Raw genomic sequence first — 19,822 nt, forward strand, 5'->3', positions numbered from 1 at the left:
CCTAGCTGAAGGGTCTTATACCCGACAGTATTCCCCTCCTAACTGAAGGGTCTTGTACCCTACGGTATTCACCTCCTAGCTGAAGGGTCTTATACCTTACGGTATTCACCTCCTAGCTGAAGGGTCTTATACCTTACGGTATTCACCTCCTAGCTGAAGGGTCTTATACCCGACAGTATTCCCCTCCTAACTGAAGGGTCTTGTACCCTACGGTATTCACCTCCTAGCTGAAGGGTCTTATACCTTACGGTATTCACCTCCTAACTGAAGGGTCTTATACCATACAGTACTCACCTCCTAGCTGAAGGGTCTTATACTGCCCCACAGTATTCACCTCCTAACTGAAGGGTCTTGTACCCTACGGTATTCACCTCCTAGCTGAAGGGTCTTATACCTTACGGTATTCACCTCCTAACTGAAGGGTCTTATACCATACAGTAGTCACCTCCTAGCTGAAGGGTCTTATACTGCAGGACTGTAAAATTCACTCCTCAAGGACTTTTAGTACTTAGAAGGTCTTATCCTACAGTTAACCATAAGTCACCAAGATAATACTTAAAAGTCGTTTTTCTTACCTTGGTCCGTGCACGGAGTTGCCTGACTTCACGTGTGTACCTGCTGCACTAAATACTCGTTCAGAGTGACTTCCCTAGGATCGTTTTCAGTCGATTACTCGGGTCCGCTACCGACGAGAGAAACGAGACCGTTTTTAAATTAACGGGACACGTCTTTTCGTCTGTCGTCGGCCGCGGTCCCGGCAATGATGAAGAGATCCCGGACGAGCCCCCAATTGTGAGAAACGTAGCCCACTTGATAATAATTTACACCAAGTCAAACTCTGAAGAAGTAAGTTTATTTAACGTTCTTGCAAGATCGGGTGTCCTACAAGCAGGCACACTGATCAACATATTCAGTTCATGTTTATACAATACAAATCCATTTTTCCACGCCTTTAGTTTACATTATTGGTTATAACATATTATGACACTAACCTATCCTATAGTTGCTACAGTCTGCTCCTCTGTTTACTTCTCCCCCTACTCTAACTTTCTAGCCCCTAACTCTTGTTGTTGTTTTACCTTATTTGGCTCGCCATTGTGTGTTTTAACTTGCAGCTGTCAGCCTTTATCTTAGTGGGGCAGTTTCTTATTCACTACATCCTTTGTTCTAGCTCTTGCTGTTTCTCTTTTCTCTGCCTAAGCACAATTTTTAACTGCTGTACTGTCTCAAGGTCTTTACTTACATCCCCTTATCAGTTCTCTTTTTCAGTGATTTCATTATGTTGTGTAGAAATGACTTCTCGGTAATTTTCCACAAGCTGTAGAAACAACATTTCAGTATTTTTTATTCTCACACATGCAACTGAACCGTCTCCCTCACTATTTAGTTTAAAGCCCTATCTACAGCCCCAGTTATGCGATTTGCCAGGACCCTGGTCCCAGCATGATTCAGGTGGAGCCCGTCCCATCGGAACAGCGCACTCCTTCCCCAGTACTGGTGCCAATGTACCACGAATTCGAACCCATTTCTCCTACACCAATCTTTGAGCCACGCATTTACCTCTTTAATCTTATTGACCTTTGCCAATTTGCTCGTGGCTCAGGTAGTAATCTGGAGATTATTACCTTTCTGGTTCCTCTTTTTAATTTAGCCCCTAGCTGTTCATATTCCCTCAGCAGAACCTCTAACCTTGTTCTACCTATATCGTTGGTACCTACGTGGATCTTTCCCCTCCCACTCCAAGTTCCTCTGCAGCCCACATGAGATATCCTGAACCCTGGCACCAGGTAGACAACAGAGCTTTTGGGACTCTCGATCCTGGCCACAGAGAACAGTGTCAATGCCCCGAACTATACTATCCCCGATTACAACTACATTTCTCTTTTCTCCCCCCACTTGAATGGCTCCCTGTACCACGGTGCTGTGGTCAGTTTGCTCATCCTCCTTACAGTCCCTGCTCTCGTCCACACAGGCAGCAAGGATCTTGAACCTGTTGGACAAGGACAATGGATGAGGCTCCTGCAGCACGACCTCCTGGATCCCTCTACCTACCTCACTCATAGTCACACCTTCCTGTCCCTGACCACTAGCCGAATTCAAGGTAGTTAATCTAAGGGGTGTGATTGCCTCCTGAAACACAGCGTCTCTCCCCCTCCCTGATGTGTCACAGTGTCCGAAGCTCATCGACTCTGATTCAGAGTTCCTCGAGCAGCCAACACTTGCTACAGATGTGTTCACCAGGAACCACAATGGGGTCCACCAGCTCCCACATCATGCAGGTACAATACATCACCTGGCCCTGCATCTATATTTTATATAATTAGATTTTAATTTGTTATTTAAATTTCCGACTGGTCTTTAGTATTTTTTTTAAACCGCTTTAGTCTTTAGTTTATATACTTATAAATTAATCAAGTCTTACTATATGTTGATTCAATTAAATTAAATGAAAAACTTACCTGAATACTGACCCCCAGCTGCTCTCTGTTTCCCTGCTCTCACTGTTCAATGTGACGTCACTCTGATGTCACTTCTCGATTTTTTTTTTTCCGGCTCCTCGGGCTCCTCTCTGCCTCTCTGACAAACTACTCTATTGATTCCTGTGGCTATTGCCTGTAGGGCATACGAAAATTCAGAATTCGAAAATTCAGTCTCAATCGGAGCTTTCCATATGTTTGCGGAATCTTTCTGGTCCTGTTCAGATAATCCAGATGCATTGATGCTGTGCAATCCCTCATTTCCAATTGCTATCATTTAGTTACAGTCTGTTTTTCTGGTTTTGCAATTACTTGGTCTGTAAAGCATAATTGGATTCTCTATTGGAACAGTTTGAACTTTGATAAAATATCCAAGGCTTTCCAGTTCATGCTGGGAAAATTAGTATCCATCTTCCTGTTGTTCTTTTGCTTTAAGAACTTGCTTCTGTGACTCAACTGCTTTTCCTTAAAAAAATCTGTTCTGTAGACTGGCTGGTTTGATTGACAGGAGCAGCTTGTCTTTTTATCTAGCTTACAGCACTATATGGTCTGTTTGTTTATACAGCTGTGCAATAAGCATTTAATGGGCTTTATTAAACTCTGGCTGAGTGAGTGAAAGCTCTTCAGTGTTCAAGTGATTTAATAATTTCTTTTTATAGCTTTAGCTGAGAGCCGCATGACTTGCCTCTAGGGTGTTACAGTTACAGAGTGTCTCTAGCATGTAGTCACATGATTAAATACTGGTACTTAGCTCATTAACATACTAAGATATTAAAGGTACATTACTCTTAAAGGCAATCACACAACAGGGTCCCAAGTCTTGGTTATGTTAATTGGCCAGCCGCCGCATGATCACGGCCAGCCGGCCGCACAAGTGACTTGCGGCGACGGCACCTGCATCCGATACAGCCAACAGGACCCATGATTCAATTCAGCCTGATGAGTCACCGGGCACGAGTAGGCCACAGTCAGGACAGGGGAAAAGGATAGCATGAGTCCATGCTCCCGGAGGTCGAGGTCACATATGTGTTCGGCTATAGAGGAAGACTTTGATGGGGCGGCATATAGAAAAAGGCACACATACACAAACAGGCTTGGTGAATTGGCTGGCCTGCCATAAAGCCTGCTGTTAGTCATAAGAAGTGCGGAGGAGTCTGGCTCCAGTTTGGTTCAGGGGCTTTGTGCAGAGTTGGAAGCCTGTTGTTATGACCAGGTGAGAAAGGGGTCTAGGGGTTCCCTCTCAGCCGTTTCCTGGTTTGACTGTCACAGGGTTTAATTTTTAAAATACCTTGTTTTTAGCTTCCCCTTAGTGAATCCTTGTTCACTGCTCTCCAATTGTAATGGCAAAGAAATCAACCAAACAGGTTTTCTTAGACTTAAACAAGGTGGAAGTTTATTAACCTTAAAACTTTAATTTGGTTAAAACTACTAAAATATGCGACCATGCTAGCATGCACACATGATAAACACACACGCAGATAGAAACAGAAAAGGAGAAAGAATCAAGGGGAAAGATTTGAAGCAATAGCTGGAGTTCATTTACTGTCTTTGAGTTCAATGTAAAGTCTTTGGTTGCAGTTCAATATTGCCATCTCGTTGGGGCCCAGTGCACTTGTTTTGATGGTTTTCTGTCTTGGCTTAGTTTCTTCCGTGGGTCCCTGTCTTTGCATGAGAGGGAGAGATAGAGAGACAGGGAGGGATGCTCTCTCTTCAAGTTCAGTTGCAGTCTGACTTCAAACTGTTCTGTGAACACAATTCAAACCAAACCTGAGCCAGTACGCCAGTCATGTGACTAGCTCTTTTTCCTGAAACAACCTGCCCGGTGAGTTTTGTGGATTCTTTCAATCTTAGTAGACATCCTCAGTAGGGGGCTGGAATGCTGGCTTTCACACAGTTAACGCCTTGTGATCAAAATCCATTTTGCTAACTGAATTAGGGAGCAGTTCTATTGTCCTCTCCAGGCAACTGTCTCTTAGAATGCAAATGTTTCCAGCCAGTAAGAGTTTAAAATTAATGTTCCATATGACAAAATTAATATGCATCAGTCTTGGCAGGTGGGGTTTTCAGCGCACCTCCACATCCAGTGGAATAAAATGTGATTTTAGAAGAGCATTTCATTAAAAGAGAATAGAGAAAAGAGTAAGTACAGGAAAACACACATGCATTTCTCTCAATCATTCTCATTCATTCAGAAATCCAAAAAATTGTTAAAGCAGCGCTGCTTTAAACTGCCCCTTTTCCTTTGACATGGGTCTAGCTATATGTTGCCCCAAAGGGGTTTGAAGTTTCTTCATTATCAGCCTGCAGTGGTTTAATGGGCATTCCAGTAAACATGTGATTTTTGGGGAAGTTTTTTTCAGTTTTATGCATTTCCATGACTGCCTAGGGTGTCTTTGTTCCTGTTGAGGTCTGCAGGGGGAGGATTAGATTTAATTAGCCCTGGTGTGGAATTCAGCTCATGGGAGCCAGCAGTGGGTGGATCCACTCTGAACTCTCAGTGCTTTGATGAGTCATGCAAGGGCTTTTCACCTTAGGGGATGGTTGGTTCCCTTTTCTCCTGACTGTGGGGGTGGATTCTTTGCTAATCTTCCCTTTGTCCTCTGGGATACTACTGCTTGCAGGTATTTGTCGAGATTCTACAGCATTCCCCTGAAGCACATTGACTAGGTGAGGCATCACCTTCATGGTTTTTCTGCCCTCTTGAAAACTTTCTTTGCTCTGCAGATTTCTGTAAAAGCTGTTAGCAACTCTGGTGGGGTGCTTCTGGTGTCTGCATTTACATAGGAGGATGTGGGGTCTAATTTTTCAAACATTTTTCGAGGTTGGCTGACTGCACTGTAGGGGTTTTCATCCAGATTCTTCTCGGATCTCCTTTAACCTGTCCTCTTTGTCCCTTTTTCCCCTTTCCTCTATAACCTTTTGCCAGCCTTGTGCCTGCCTGTCACCTATTGTTCTTGGTGGGGGTCCCTTACAGTTCACCAGCCCTCTGCTGGAGGGTCCTCCAAACACTGATACAGGGCTTAGGCGTTCAAATTTCACTGTAGGTTGAGGCTTCCCCTCAACCTGACACATGTGGCAACTCCTACAGTACTCCACCACTTCTTTGTGGGGTTTTGGCCCGTCAAACTGCTGTCTTATGCAGGCTTTGGTTTCTCGTACACCGACATGTACAGCCACTGTAATCTCATGGACCATTCTTAATATTTCTCTCCGGTACCTCTGCGGCACCACTAACTGGTGAACTACTGTCCACTCTTTGTCCTCAGGTCTGTGAGGTGAACTCCACTTCCTCATCAGTACCTCATTCTTTAAATAATAGCAATCAGGGACTCAGTCTGCTTCAATTTCAGACTGGGCAGCCTGTGCTAACTTTCGCAATACTGAGTTGGCTCGCTGAGCCTCGGCTAGGGAAGATTCATTTAATTCATTCCATGGGTCTTCTAACTTTCCAAGGAAAGTCTCAGACAGACAAACCTCATGGTCATTTGCCTGCAGTGCTAATTCAGTCTCCTCTGGGGGAGTTGGTTTGGTCTTGGCCCAATTCGCTACACATTCAGTGAAACTGCAGGGGACCGTTTCCTGCCACTGCCCTGTCTCTCTGACCTCTTGCAGTCTCTCTTTCACTACTGGGGAAGCTACCACCTTCACCCCCGCCAGATCATTACCTAGGAGCAGGTCAACCCCATCCACAGATAAACTAGGGACAATCCCTACGGTCACCAGTCCCGAAACTAGGTCACGCTCCAAGTGCATCCCAACATAATGGTACAGGCGTACACTGCCCTCCAATGCCATTCTCCACCATTCTGGTATTTACTGCACTCTCTGTGGGAAAGGTCAGGCTTTTTCCAAGTAAAGGGGATCTAGTGGCTCCTGTGTCCCTGAGGATTACTATGGGCTTGTTTGCTCCATTTGAGGGATATGGGCTTACTCTCCCTTCAGATGCAAAGTCCTGATAACCTCCAGGAATCCTATTAAATTTTCCTGCACCTACAGCTGTATGTTTCCTGGGCCTTACTACTGCTGCAGTTAAAGCTACAACTTGTTCTGCTGTGCTTTCCATCAGGGTCCTTTCTCCTGCACTGAGTGGGTGTACCCTGATTAACCCTACAGGCTTTCCCTGTAGTTTCCAGCAGTCAGCTCTTAGATGACCTACTTTATTACAATGGAAGCACACAGGTATCCGGGTCTCACTCCTACTTACATAACCTTCTTGGCTGGGGGAGGGCCCCCTGTGTCTCCTGCTTTTCTCTCTCTCCCAAGACTGCTTGGGCTTCTATCACCTTCCCACCCTTTGTCCTTTTTAGATTTGTGGGGGGGACTAAGAAAGGTTTTCCCCTGGGGAACCAACTTGTCGATGAGAGCAAACTCATCAGCCAGAACTGCGGCTTGCCTGGCTCTATGAACTTTCTGTTCCTCTGCATATGTCTTTATGGAAAGTGGGAGAGAGTTTTTAAATTCCTCGAGCAAAATTACCTCTCTGAGATTTTCATAGCTGGGCTACACTTTAAGAGCCCTCAGCCACTGGTCAAAAGCCAGCTGCTTACTTTTCTTAAATTCCAGGTAAATTTGATCAGCCTGCTTCTTGAGAGTTCGAAATTTCTGGCGATGGGCTTCCGGTACTAGCTCATATGCCCAAGGATAGCATTTTTTGTCAATTCATAAATTTGATGAACTCTCATCTGGCAACAGGGAATAAACTTTATGGGATTTTCCTGTTAACTTGCTTTGTAATAGCAGAGTCCAAGTCTCAGCCGGCCACTTTAACTGCCCTGCAGGTTTTTCAAAAGATACAAAAAATGCTTCCATGTCTCTCGCATTGAATTTTGGGATTAGTTGAGCAAATTTTAACAATTCTGTACCCAGCCCTGAATTACGATCCTCCATATTGGCCATGCTTTCACTGGGGTCACTCTGTTGCCCCCTAGTTAACTCAAGCTGCCTCAGCTCTCTCTCGTCGCATTCCTTCTGGAAGGTTCTTTCTCTTTCTCTCTCCTCTCTTTCTTTTTCTCTTTCTCTTTCTTCAAATCCAAGTTTCCTCTGTTCCAATTGTATTTTTGCTAACAATACTCTGTTGGAGTCTATTTCTAACCCTGTTTCTGCTTCTTCAGATTCAAGGGAAAAATGGTTGGCCACTAGTCTTAAGAGTTCAGACTTTCTAGTCTTGGCACGCACAGTGATCCCACACTGCTCAGCCATTTTTTCTCAACTCTTCCATAGACAGTGCTTTTAACTTACCCCAAGTTACTTCACCCTGGCTTGGGGAGCTACTGGCTTCAGTCAGATATGTTAGTATTCTAGCACACACAACCAGAAGAAAACCTGTATTGAAAACTTTTCTCTTTTTGATTGGGATCAATTTGGCTTCCCATTTCCAATTTCTCATTTGTCCATGGGTCGAAACTGGACCTAGTCCCTAAATTTCTGTTACGACCAGGTGCGAAAGGATCTAGGGGTTCCCTCTCAGTCTTTTCCTGGTTTGACCATAATAGGGTTTAATTTTTAAAACACCATGTTTTAGCTTCCGCTCAGTGAATCCTTGTTCCGTGCTCTCCAATTGTAATGGCAAACAAATCAACCAAACAGGTTTTCTTAGATTTAAACAAGAAGGGTGGAAGTTTATTAACCTTAAAACTCTACTTCGGTTAAACCTACTAAAATATGCGACGCAACCATGCTAGCATGCACACACAATAAACACAAATGTAGATAGAGACAGATAAGGAGAAAGAATCAGGGGAAAGGTTTGAAGCAATAGCTGGAGTTCATTTACTGTCTTTTGAGTTCAATGTAAAGTCTTTGGTTGCAGTTAAATCTTGCCGTCTCATTGGGGCCCAGTGCACTCTTTCAAACTTGTTTCAGTGGTTTTCTGTCTTGGCTTAGTTTCTTCCGTGGGTCCCTGTCTTTGCGTGAGAGGGAGAGATAGAGAGAGACCAGGAGAGATGCTCTCTCTTCAGGTTCGGTTGCAGTCTGACTTCAAACTGTTCTGTGAACACAATTCAAACCAAACCTGAGCCAGCAGGCCAGTCATGTGACTAGCTCTTATTCCTGAAACAACCTGCCTGGCAAGTTTTGAGGATCCTTTCAATCTTAGCAGACATCCTCAGTACGGGGCTGGAATGTTGGCTTCCACACAGTCAACGTCTTGTGATCAAAATCCATTTGGTTAATTGAATTAGGGAGCAGTTCCATTGTCTTCTCCAGGCAATTGTCTCTTAGAATGCAAATGTTTCCAGACAGTAAGTGTTTAAAATTAATGTTCCATATGACAAAATTAATATTCTTGGTAGGTGGGGTTTACAACACACCATCCTTTCCATTGTGGAAGTGATGGCCAACTTCAAGAGAACACTTGCAAATCTGACCATGATGCAGCATCTGATCCTGATATCTCGGCTCCCATTGCAGAACAAGCGGAAGCCACCAAACATCTGAGTGCTGCAGTGGCAGGTCAGATTGTGGTCAGGAAATCACAGCTTGCTTCAATGCAGGTTCAGATTGATGCCAAACTGTTATGGAGACTAGTGCTCAAAGGGGTTTTCATGGTCTCACAGAAGTCCAGCAATCTGTTCTGCAGCAGATTACTCGGACTGCTAAAGCGCTGCCCTGAAGGAGTGCCAGTGACTCTGTGAAGCCTGAACTTGCTCTCCTTTCTCAGGATTTATTTGTTCATGGGATGCAGGAGTTGCCAGTAAGGCCAGCATTTATTGCCCATCCCTAATTACCCTTGAGAAGGTGGTGGCGAGCTGCCTTCATGAACCATTGCAGTCCATGCTGTTTAAGTACATCAACAGTGCTGGTAAGGACGGAGTTTCAGGATTTTGACCCAGCAACAATGAAGGAACGGCAATATATTTCAAGTCAGGATGATGTGTGACTTGGAGAGGAACTTGCAAGCGGTTGTGTTCCCACACACCTGCCAACCTTGTTCTTCTAGGTGGTAGAGGGCGCGGGATAGAAGGTGCTGTCGAAGGAACCTTGGCAAATTGTTGCAGTGCATCTTGTAAATTGTACACACTACTGCTATTCTGCACTTGTGGTGGAGGCAATGAATGTTGAAGGTGGTGGATGGAATGCTGATCAAGCAGACTGCTTTGTCCTGGATGGTGTTGACCCTCTTGAGTGCTGTTGGAGCTGCACTCATCCAAGCAGGTGGAGGGAACATAGGAAATCAGAGCAGGAGTAGACCATTTTGCCCCTTGTCCTTGCTCCGCCATTCAATTAGATTATGATCTTCTACCTCAATGCCATTTTCCCACACTATTCCCACAATTGCTTGATATCTTTAATATCTAGAAATCTATTGATCTCTGTCTTGAACATACTTAATGACTGAGCCTCCACAGCCCTCTGAGGTAGAGAATTCCAAAGATTCACCACCCTCTGAGTGAAGAAATTTTTCCTTATCTCAGTCCTAAGCGTCCTGCCTCTTATTCTTACACTGATCTTATGATGAAGGAAGGTCATTGATGAAGCAACTGAAGATGGTTGAGCCCAGGACATTATCCTGAGGAACTCCTGCAGTGATGTCCTGGGACTGCGATAATTGGCCTCTAACACCCATCTTCCTTTGTGCCAGTTAGACTCCAACCAGTGGACAATGTTTCCTCTTTTTCCCATTGACTTCAATTTCACTGGGACTCCTTGACGCCACACTTGGTCAAATGCTGCCTTGGTGTCAAGGGCAGTCAGTCTCACCTCATCTCACCCTACTTCTGGAATTCAATTCTTTCGTCCATGTTTGGACCAAGGATGTAATGAAGCCTGGAGCCGAGTGGTCCTGGCAAAACCCAGACTAAGCATCAGTGAGTAGGTTATTCCTAAGTGAGTGCTGCTTGTTAGCACTATTGACAACACCTTCCATCACTTTGCTGATGATTGAGAGTAAACTGATGAGGCGGAATTGGCTGGATTGGATTTATATATGTATTTAGAGATACAGCACCGAAACAGGCCCTTCAGCCCACCAAGTCTGTGCTGACCATCAACCACCCTTTTATACTAATCCTACATTAATCCCATATTCCTACCACATCCCCACAATTCCCCTACCACCTACCTATACTAGGGGCAATTTATAATGGCCAATTTACCTATCAACCTGCAAATCTTTGGCCGTGGGAGGAAACCGGAGAACCCGATGAAAACCCACGCAGTCACAGGGAGGACTTGCAAACTCCGCACAGGCAGTACCCAGAATTGAACCCGGGTCACTGGAGCTGTGACGCTGCGGTGCTAACCACTGCGCCATTGTGCCACCCCAATGCCATTTTCCTGCTTTTGGCATTTGTCCTGCTTTTTGTGACAGGACACACGTGGGCAATTTTCCTCATTGTCGGGTGGATGCCAGTGTTGTAGCTGTACTGGAACAGCTTGGCTAGGGACATGGCTACTTTTAGACCGTAAGTCTTCAGCACTACAGCCAGGATGTTATCAGGACCCATAGCCTTTGCTGTATCCAGTGCGCTCAGCTGTTTCCTGATATCAATTGGAGTGTATCATATTGGCTGAAAACTGGCATCTGTGATGCTGGGGACCTCAGGAGGAGGCCGAGATGGATCATCCACTTGCCACTTCTGGCTGAAGATGGTTACAAACACTACAGTATTGTCAGGCACTGGGCTCTGCTATCATTAAGGATCTGGATGTTCATGGATCTTCCTTCTCCCGTACTCATTTAGTTCACTCATCACAACATTTCTGCAGTTACTGATTTGCTCAACCGCATCCTCACCTTCATCTTTGATGCCCTAGTCCTCAATAAAGACATTACTCTGTCTCACCTTGGCTGTTCCCCTGGCACGGCCCTCATCTCTGCTCCCTTAGGTCCAAGGTACACAGACTTGACAGGATATGACAGAAAACTGGTTTAGCCATCCACCACCATATTTGCCTGGACTACTTAAAATGCTATCAGCTCCTGCTCTCATCTGCTAAAACTGCTCAATATTCCAGGATCATCCTGGAATGCAAAGTTAATCCCCAGCTTCTTTTCTCTACTGCAAGACATTTTCTTAAACCCCTGTACCCTGTCTCCTCCACCCTCACCTCCAACAATAAGTGCCAGGAGCTCATGGACTTCTTTATCACTAATATCGAGACCATCCGATCAACTGCCTCTGCCATGTCCCTCCCTTCCACTAGCCCAAATGGACAAACCTCCTGTAATGCTCCTCCCGCCCGAGCCTTGAACTTGCATCTTTGATAGTCCTTGTCGCCCAGCAGCCATCCTCTGATTTGACGTGGTGGCTGAAAGATTGATGGAACAGCAGACTGGCGTAGAATGAATATATCATGGGCAGTGAACTTGCAGATGTTACAAATGTTGCCTTCTCCAACCTTCAAGGTTCCCAACGTGAGGAAGTTCAGGGCCATGGTCACATTCAGAGCCACTGGCAGCGCCTGCCTCAGTATGCTCTGAGACTGCATGTCTGGTTGCAAGAGGTGGCAGAGTTCTGTGTACACCTACTTCCTGAATAACAGAAGCTGCACACACTACTCCTGGCTTAGGTGGAGGTAAGAAAAATGCTCCTGGAAGACTCTAGTTGGATAAGGGCTCCTACTGGGAGGCCTTCTCCTCCACATCCTGCTCCCTTCTCCCTCTGCGTGCAACTTGCCTTCTGATTTGCTGCCTCTGCCCCATCTTCCTCTCATGCTACAGCCCAAGGCTGGTACTATAGCATTCTTGACTGGGAGCAAGTAGTGTGCTCAGAGGCCTTGCAGACACAAGCAATGCCTTCCATATTTGCAGCACCATGCCCTACAGATTTCACCCAACTGTAATCATCTCCTCAAAACACCCAGCACTTCCATAAACTCAAACAGAGCTAGTAGAAAGCAGTTAGCAACTAACTTGCAAGTTCTTGATGATCCCTTTAAAAAGCACAAGTCATAGAGTCATAGAGATACAGCATTGAAACAGGCCCTTCGGCCCCACAAGTCTGTGCCGACCATCAACCACCCATTTATACTAATCCTACATTAATCCCCACCATTCTCCTACCACCTACCTACACTAGGGCAATTTACAACGGCCAATTTACCTATCAACCTGCAAGTCTTTGGCTGGGAGTAGGTGGATGCTTCCTGCTGCTGAACGTCGAGCTCCAAAATGGCAACACAGGGCATCAAATCAGCATTAGTAGCTGATTGATGTCATGATCTGCCTACTCTGCACACTTCTGGCACACAATCAGGACGCTCATGCTCATGCCTTCACCAAGATGGCATTCGGCACCACCTCTTGGAAGTGGCAGAAGTGTCACAGGTGCCATTTTAGACCTCAAACAGCATCTGTTGTGCCAAAACTAGCGAGCTGAATTTTGTTGCCATGGTTTCTGTTTGCTGATTAAATGTATTCTATTTCAAACACCATAGATAATTGTATGCATTATATCTATCAATTTTCTCTAGATTTGTTAAGACCACACAATTCTGCCATCTCTCAGAATTCTACAGCTGATCAACTGCCAGAGCTTTCAAATAAAGTTTTGCCAGAGACACTTGAAAACACTCCAGATTCCAAAATGATGAAAACAAACAGGTTATCTACAAATATTTGCCACACACAGGAGGTATGATGTCTTAACATGTCATTGTGTGTTTCTATGGGGCATTTGTGCGTATTCTTGTAACCATTAAGCAAAAATTAACTAGTGCTCCAGACTCAGTTGGTTGTCATTTATATTTTATACCCCATTAAATAAAACTCAAATCAGATCTAAGCCTCGCTTCTTGATCAGGTATTTTCAGCTAGTCAAGAGTTCAGTTCAGGGTCGCTATTGACCCATTTTTTTCTTTGCAGATTATTCTTTCAATGAAAATTTAATGGCATGGTATAGGTTTCCATGGATTTTGAGAGAAAAGCTGGGGATCCAGAAAAGGAAATTTGAATTGGAGTTCAATATTCTAAAGCCATTTGCTTAATAGTGTTCCTCTTTAAATTAAATTATATCAACCACAAATAGAGAAGTGTAAATTTTAAGTATGATGGGGTATAGACAGAGATAGCTTATTAAATATTTTTAAACCAGCAGGTGATCACACTTAAATATCCACGGTCTATACTGAGGAAGAGATCCGATATGACAAGAAATGAAGAAGGTTATGTTTCTCACAGAAGAAGAACTGAAAGAAGAGTTCGGTTTCGAGAAATGGATGAAATAATTTTTCACAGTATGTTTGACCAATTTTGATTATTTTATATTGTATAAAAAGGAAAGCAAATGGATAGCTGAAATATAAGGTGCACAATATTGAGTTGTGGTTTACTGGGAATAAAGGGATGAGCTTTGATGAGCTAAATGGCCTTTTTTCACCCTTAACTTTTCTTACACAATGCTCTTTCAGGTCCAATAACTCACAATTTCATAGGAGTTAATATATTAGCCTGACTCACAAAACAGATTATTCCTTAAGGATATTGCTCTCAATGCAACTCGCATTTTAGGCATTTTCTCCATTTTTATTTTTTGAAAGAAAGGTTTGTTTGAGCAGACATATTAGTGCTGTTGTCTGTTTACTAACATTTGTTCCTTTTTGTTGTTGCCATGCACGTATATACGCATAGCGAATTACATATCCTAAAATGATAACAGAATGCTGGGAATATTTACATCAGGTCTGGCAAAGAGTTACATCCAAAACATTAACCTGTCTTCTTCTCTCAAGCGTTGGTCAATCTCTGCATTTCCAGAACATTTATTTTTATTTCAAATGCCCAGCATTCTCAGTTTTGTTATTTTGACATATATACTGACATCAATTTGTTTATATTCAACCTAAAATATGATTAAAGCGTTAATTTACTGCATTGGAAGAACATACATATTAAAAACATATCATTGATGCCAGTTTGTGAATTTAATTCAGTGTCTAACAAAAAAAAAATTCTAGGTTCACACTAGCCAGGAGTCAACTGTAAGATGTGCTATATGAATCTCATTATCCTTCTGATTGGGTTTTCCCAGATGGTTTTAGCTCTGCATAAATTTCTGTCAGCAAAATCTTTATATTCTTTTCAAATGTATTGCAAAATCCCCAGCAAACCTGATCTCATGTTAGTGGTTGACCTCCCCCACAAAGACAACACTGGGTGACCATTCTATTTCTGCTCTCTTTGCTATGCTGTCATTCTGCTAAAGAGGATATTTTGGTCTGTTAGTTCCATTGGTGAGGAAATTATTTTGTGGTTAACATCAATGTCATTTTAAGTAGAGCACACTCTTTCTATCTTGAATGCCTAGAAATCATTTCTCCACAAATTTGACCAATGTGGTTATAGGAAACACAACAAGACTTGTAGAAATTGTACTAGGACACCCATTAACAGAGATTTCTCACAGCAATGCTCCAGCAATCCTCATACATCGTGTCACATGCAATGGATAAAGTTCCAAGGGGATCAGTGCTTGATTTAGTGTGTGGAGATTGTACCACAAATTGTTGGTTCTAGTGCTTTGACTTTTGTGATAAAGAAGGTTTTTCTAACTTCACCATCTAAATAAAGAGGGTTAAAATTTAAATAAATGGGTAGGTAAAACCCAAAATGAAGTTGAAGCTCTTTGCAACTGATATTTCTAAAACTAATAAATAAAAACAGAAAGTGCTGGAAATACTCAGCAGGTCAGGCAGCATCTGTGGAGAGAGAAGCAGAGTTGATGTTTCGAGAACCTAATTCTTTTCTAACCTTTGCCAGTTCTGATGAAAGGTCATAGATCTGAAATGTTAACTCTGCTTCTGTCTCCACAAATGCTGCCAGAGCTGCTGAGTATTTTCAGCACTTTCTGTTTTTATTTCAGATTTCCAGCATCTGTAGTATTTTGCTTTTATTTTAGGTATTATTTTGAGCTTTTTTTCTGGTTAAAATAAGTCTGTCTGGAATAGATGTAATCCTGTATGTCTCTGAAGGGGTAAATTATCCGTTCTCATCCTTCTCGACCATCAGCAGCCTTTGACACTAACCACATCATCCTCCTCAAATGGCTCTCCTCCATTGTCCAACTGAGTGGGACTGCCCTTGCTTGGTTCCATTCCTATCAATTCAACTTGTAATGGGTTCCCTTCGCACTCCCACACCATTACCTCTGGAGTCCCCCAAGGATCTACCCTTGGTCCCCTCCTATTTCTCATCTACATGCTGCCTCTTGACAATATTATCCAAAAACACGAGATCAGGTTCTGCATGCACACTGGTGACATCCAGCTCTACCTCACCACCAGGTCTCTCAACCTATCCGCTGCCTCAGATTTGTCCGACATCCAAAATTGGATGAACAAAAATTTCCTCCAACTAAATACTGGTAAAAAGCCATTGTCTAAACTAAAACAATTTTATTTTGATTTTTAAAAAAATCAATATTTCTCCTCATTATTCACTGTGCATATTGTTAACAAGAAGTTAGAATTCCATCATCTCAATAGCACAGAAGTAAGTTAAGGAGGAGGGGCAAAGACTGTTCAGATCCACTTTCACTTACCCAGCTTCACACTCATATCAGGGAACGTCTGAAATTTTAGATTGAGAAAGGGCCTGTAATCAGTAGCAATACAGCAGTTTTTGAAAGGTTAGATTGAGAAGGGTAATATGCATCAGCACAACTGGGTTGCTCAAAATGAGTATTAGCATTGTAGAAATTGTATGAGGATACTCAATAACAGAGAGATTTAGAATATAGAGTGTACTCTACTTAAGTGACATTGATGTTAACCATTGCTCCAGCAATCCTGATAGAGTATGGTTAACTTCCCAGTTTAGTTGTCACATCCAATGGATAGAGTTCCAAGGGGAGCAGTGCTTGATGTAGTGTGTAGAGCTTGACTGTACCACAAATTGCTGGTTCTAGTTTTTTTATTTTTGTTATAAGGACAGTTTTTCTAAGCAATTTGATTTAAAATTTAAATAAATGGGTAGGTAAAACCCAAAGGAAATTGGAGCTGCTGGACCAAAATATCCTAACCACTGACTCCATCCCTCTCCTCAGCCAGTCTCTGAGGCTGAACTAGATTATTTTCAAGCTTGGCGCCCTATTTGACCCTGAGATGAACTTCCAAGCCCATATCCACTCCATCACCAAGACCACCTACTTCCACCTCTGTAACATTGCTTTTGCCTCAGCTCATCTGCTGCTGAAACCTTCGTCCTGGCTTTTGTTACCTCTAGACTAGACTATTCCAATGCTCTTCTGGCTAGCCTCCCACTTTGCACCCTCTGTAAACTTAAGCTCATTCAAAACTCTGCTGCCATTATCCTAACTTGCATCAAGACCTATTCGCCATCATCCCTTTGCTCTCTGACTTACGCTCCTGGTCCAAAAATGCCTGCATGAAACCACAGTTATCGCCCTTGAATAAATGTAATTCTTCCAGAAGAAATTCCATTATGATTAGAGGTGTTAAAAAACCATTAACCTTGACAAAACTTTCTATTTTGAATGACTATTCAGGATCTGAAGTTCATCCTTCCAAGCCAATCTGCTTAAGAGAGATTAATACAGAGCAAGATCTCGATCATGTTTGGATTTCTTGTTCGCTATCATATAATATTAGGGAAATGTTAAACAAAAGTTTTCAATAAATCCCTGTTAGTAATAAAAACACCTTGTTGTAACTGTTCTTGTAACTCTAATCAACCTTATAAGCACAGAATAAAAGATTAATTTTTGATTTTTCAGTTAACCACTTAAGGTGATTGTTTGTGCTACTGAAATGCTAATACTCATTTTGAGCACCCCAGTTGTGCTGATGCATATTACCCTGCTCAATCTAATGTTTCAGACACTAGCTGTATTGTTACTGATTACAGGCCCTTTCTGAATCTAATGTTTCAGACGTTCCCTGATATGAGTGTGAAGCTGGGTGAGTGAAAGTGCAACTGAACAGTCTTCGCCCCTCTTCCTCAAATTACCTCTGTGCTATTGAGATGATGGAATTCTAACTTCTTGTTATCAATATGCACAGTGAATAATGAGAAATATTGATTTTTTAATTCAAAATAAAATTGCAATAGGTCATTAACTTTATATGCATAACAAGCGACAGGAGCATTTCTGAAAGGTGTGAAACGAAGAGGAGCTCATTAGAATTATGTTTAAATATGAGGTAAGCTTCCAACATGCAATTTAAATAACTTCTAAAGAGATATAATATTCTGCTGACTATTGATTTTCATTTGGTATTCACTACTCCACAGGGGTGTTTTCCTCCAAACTAATCTATTTTGTGCTCTCAGGGGTAACATTACTCTTTGTTTGTCATTTTATTTCCTGGTTCTGGCTTTTGCTTTCTTTCTCTTTTAAAGGCCCTCTGGTGCTCGCACTCCAGATGCGTGAATCTATCTTTCTAGTGCCTGGTCAACACAACACCTTTCTGCAATTAATTTTTGTCTGTAACTGTGCTCATGGCTCTACATACCATTTTAAAAGGCAACTTGCTTTTATTATGAGAGCCAGTCCAGATGGCCTAGAGCTAATATCCAAGCCATAATCACACAGTGCCTGCACTAAATTCAATGTCATTATACATGCAAAGTAAACTGCTGAGCATAAAATTTATTTTCTCTTGCTGTGTGAAACCACCATATTTCTCCTGTAAGTAGTATTAGCTGCTATAAATTCTGTAGGAGCCTGAATTTTCTGCAAAGCATTTTCTTCCTTGGTTCCTGTTGGTTTTTATTTGTGTATTGATATATTTTAGAAATAGAATCATTTTATGAGGTGGATTATTTTCATACCAATGATTTGAATGCGATAGTTAAGCAACATTATCAGAGTGGAATATTGGCTCCTAAAGGAATCAGTTGCTGGGATTAGATATTTGTAGAACACTTTTGGAACCTCCATGATTCTCTTGCCAACTGTAACCTGATGAGAGTTCCGCTGAGGCCTACACAGGTCCTACTGGGTGGAATTCCTGAGGTAACCAGTCGATTTCCCTAGACATACTCTGCTTGATGTGAGGTGGGGTAAAAAATCCACCTATATTCCCTTTTATTGGATTTTCTTATAAACATGCTAGTATGGCAGAATTCTGGTGGAACCAGAGATCGCCCCAATTTTCTGGGCCCCTGTAGGAGTATCTGCTTCAATTATGCCCTCTTTTCCCAGACTGAATCATTGCAGGGGAACAGATGCACTTGCTTTGACCACCATCTGGTAGCTTGCCCAGCTAGTCATTCTTTTTGTGAGCCTAGACTTAACCCTGTTTTTTTGTGCACTTACCAGCATGTGATTACCCCCTTTTCTTGTAATGGGCAGGAGAACTGCAGGCTGACTGAGCTCTGAAATGTGTCAGCAGCCATAACAGCTGAACTCAATCATACCCTCCTCTAGCATTTATGTACATGCATTTCCCAGCAGTGATTGCTCCCAGGTACTGGAAACATAGCCTATTTACTCCAATTTACCCCGAGTCTGGAATTTTGCAATCAACTGTAGCACCTCTCTCACTGATCCAGGACAGATCAACTAATCCAGCACAGATCAGCAATCACATCTGTGAGCTTCTTGGTTCAGCTACTTTTGTTGTCAGCTTGTCTCAGTTTCCAGAACTCTCAGCTCAATGTCAAAGTTGCCACCTTTCAGATGAGACATTAAAATAAGATGCAGTCTGTTGTTCTGATGAATGTAAAAGACCCCATAGCACTATTCTGATTTATTGAAGAGTCAGCTGCGGCTCAGTTGGTAGCACTCTCACCCCTGAGTCAGAAGGTTGAGGGTTCAAGTGCAGTACTGAGGGAATGCTGCATTTTTGGAGTGACTGTTTTTGAATGAAACGTTAATTAAGGCACAGTGGCGCAGTGGTTAGCACCGCAGCCTCACAGCTCCAGGGACCCGGGTTCGATTCTGGGTACTGCCTGTGCGGAGTTTGCAAGTTCTCCCTGTGTCTGCGTGGGTTTTCTCCGGGTGCTCCGGTTTCCTCCCACATGCCAAAGACTTGCAGGTTGATAGGTTAATTGGCCATTATAAATTGCCCCTAGTATAGGTAGGTGGTAGGGAAATATATAGGGACAGGTGGGGATGTGGTAGGAATATGGGCTTAGTGTAGGATTAGTATAAATGGGTGGTTGATGGTCGGCACAGACTCGGTGGGCCGAAGGGCCTGTTTCAGTGCTGTATCTCTAAGTGCTGTATCTCTAAACTAAACTAAACATGTGCCCTCTGAGGTCCATGTAAAGGATCCTATGGCACTATTTCGAAGAAGACCAGGGAAATTATCCCTGGTGCCTTGGCCAATATTGATGCCTCAATCAACAACACAAGAACAGATTGTCTGGCCATTATAACATTGCTGCTTGTGGTGGTTTGCTGAATGCATACTGGCTGCCACATTTCCGACATTACAACAGT

At 42.9% G+C, this 19,822-nt stretch overlaps 1 protein-coding gene across 1 annotated transcript in view; it reads left to right on the forward strand.

Annotated features, from left to right (window-relative positions):
* The window catches only part of c9h14orf180 (chromosome 9 C14orf180 homolog), a 99,181-nt gene that overhangs the window by 69,952 nt on the left and 9,407 nt on the right, over window positions 1–19,822 (forward strand). The window contains exons 9-10 of the mRNA XM_068038148.1: window positions 12,891–13,051; window positions 13,514–13,652. Coding sequence (XP_067894249.1) covers window positions 12,891–13,051; window positions 13,514–13,652 — 300 coding nt within the window. The remainder of the gene's footprint in view (window positions 1–12,890; window positions 13,052–13,513; window positions 13,653–19,822) is intronic.

This window comes from Heterodontus francisci, chromosome 9 (assembly GCF_036365525.1).
Source record: "Heterodontus francisci isolate sHetFra1 chromosome 9, sHetFra1.hap1, whole genome shotgun sequence".
In the NCBI taxonomy this organism is placed as follows: Eukaryota; Metazoa; Chordata; class Chondrichthyes; order Heterodontiformes; family Heterodontidae; genus Heterodontus; species Heterodontus francisci.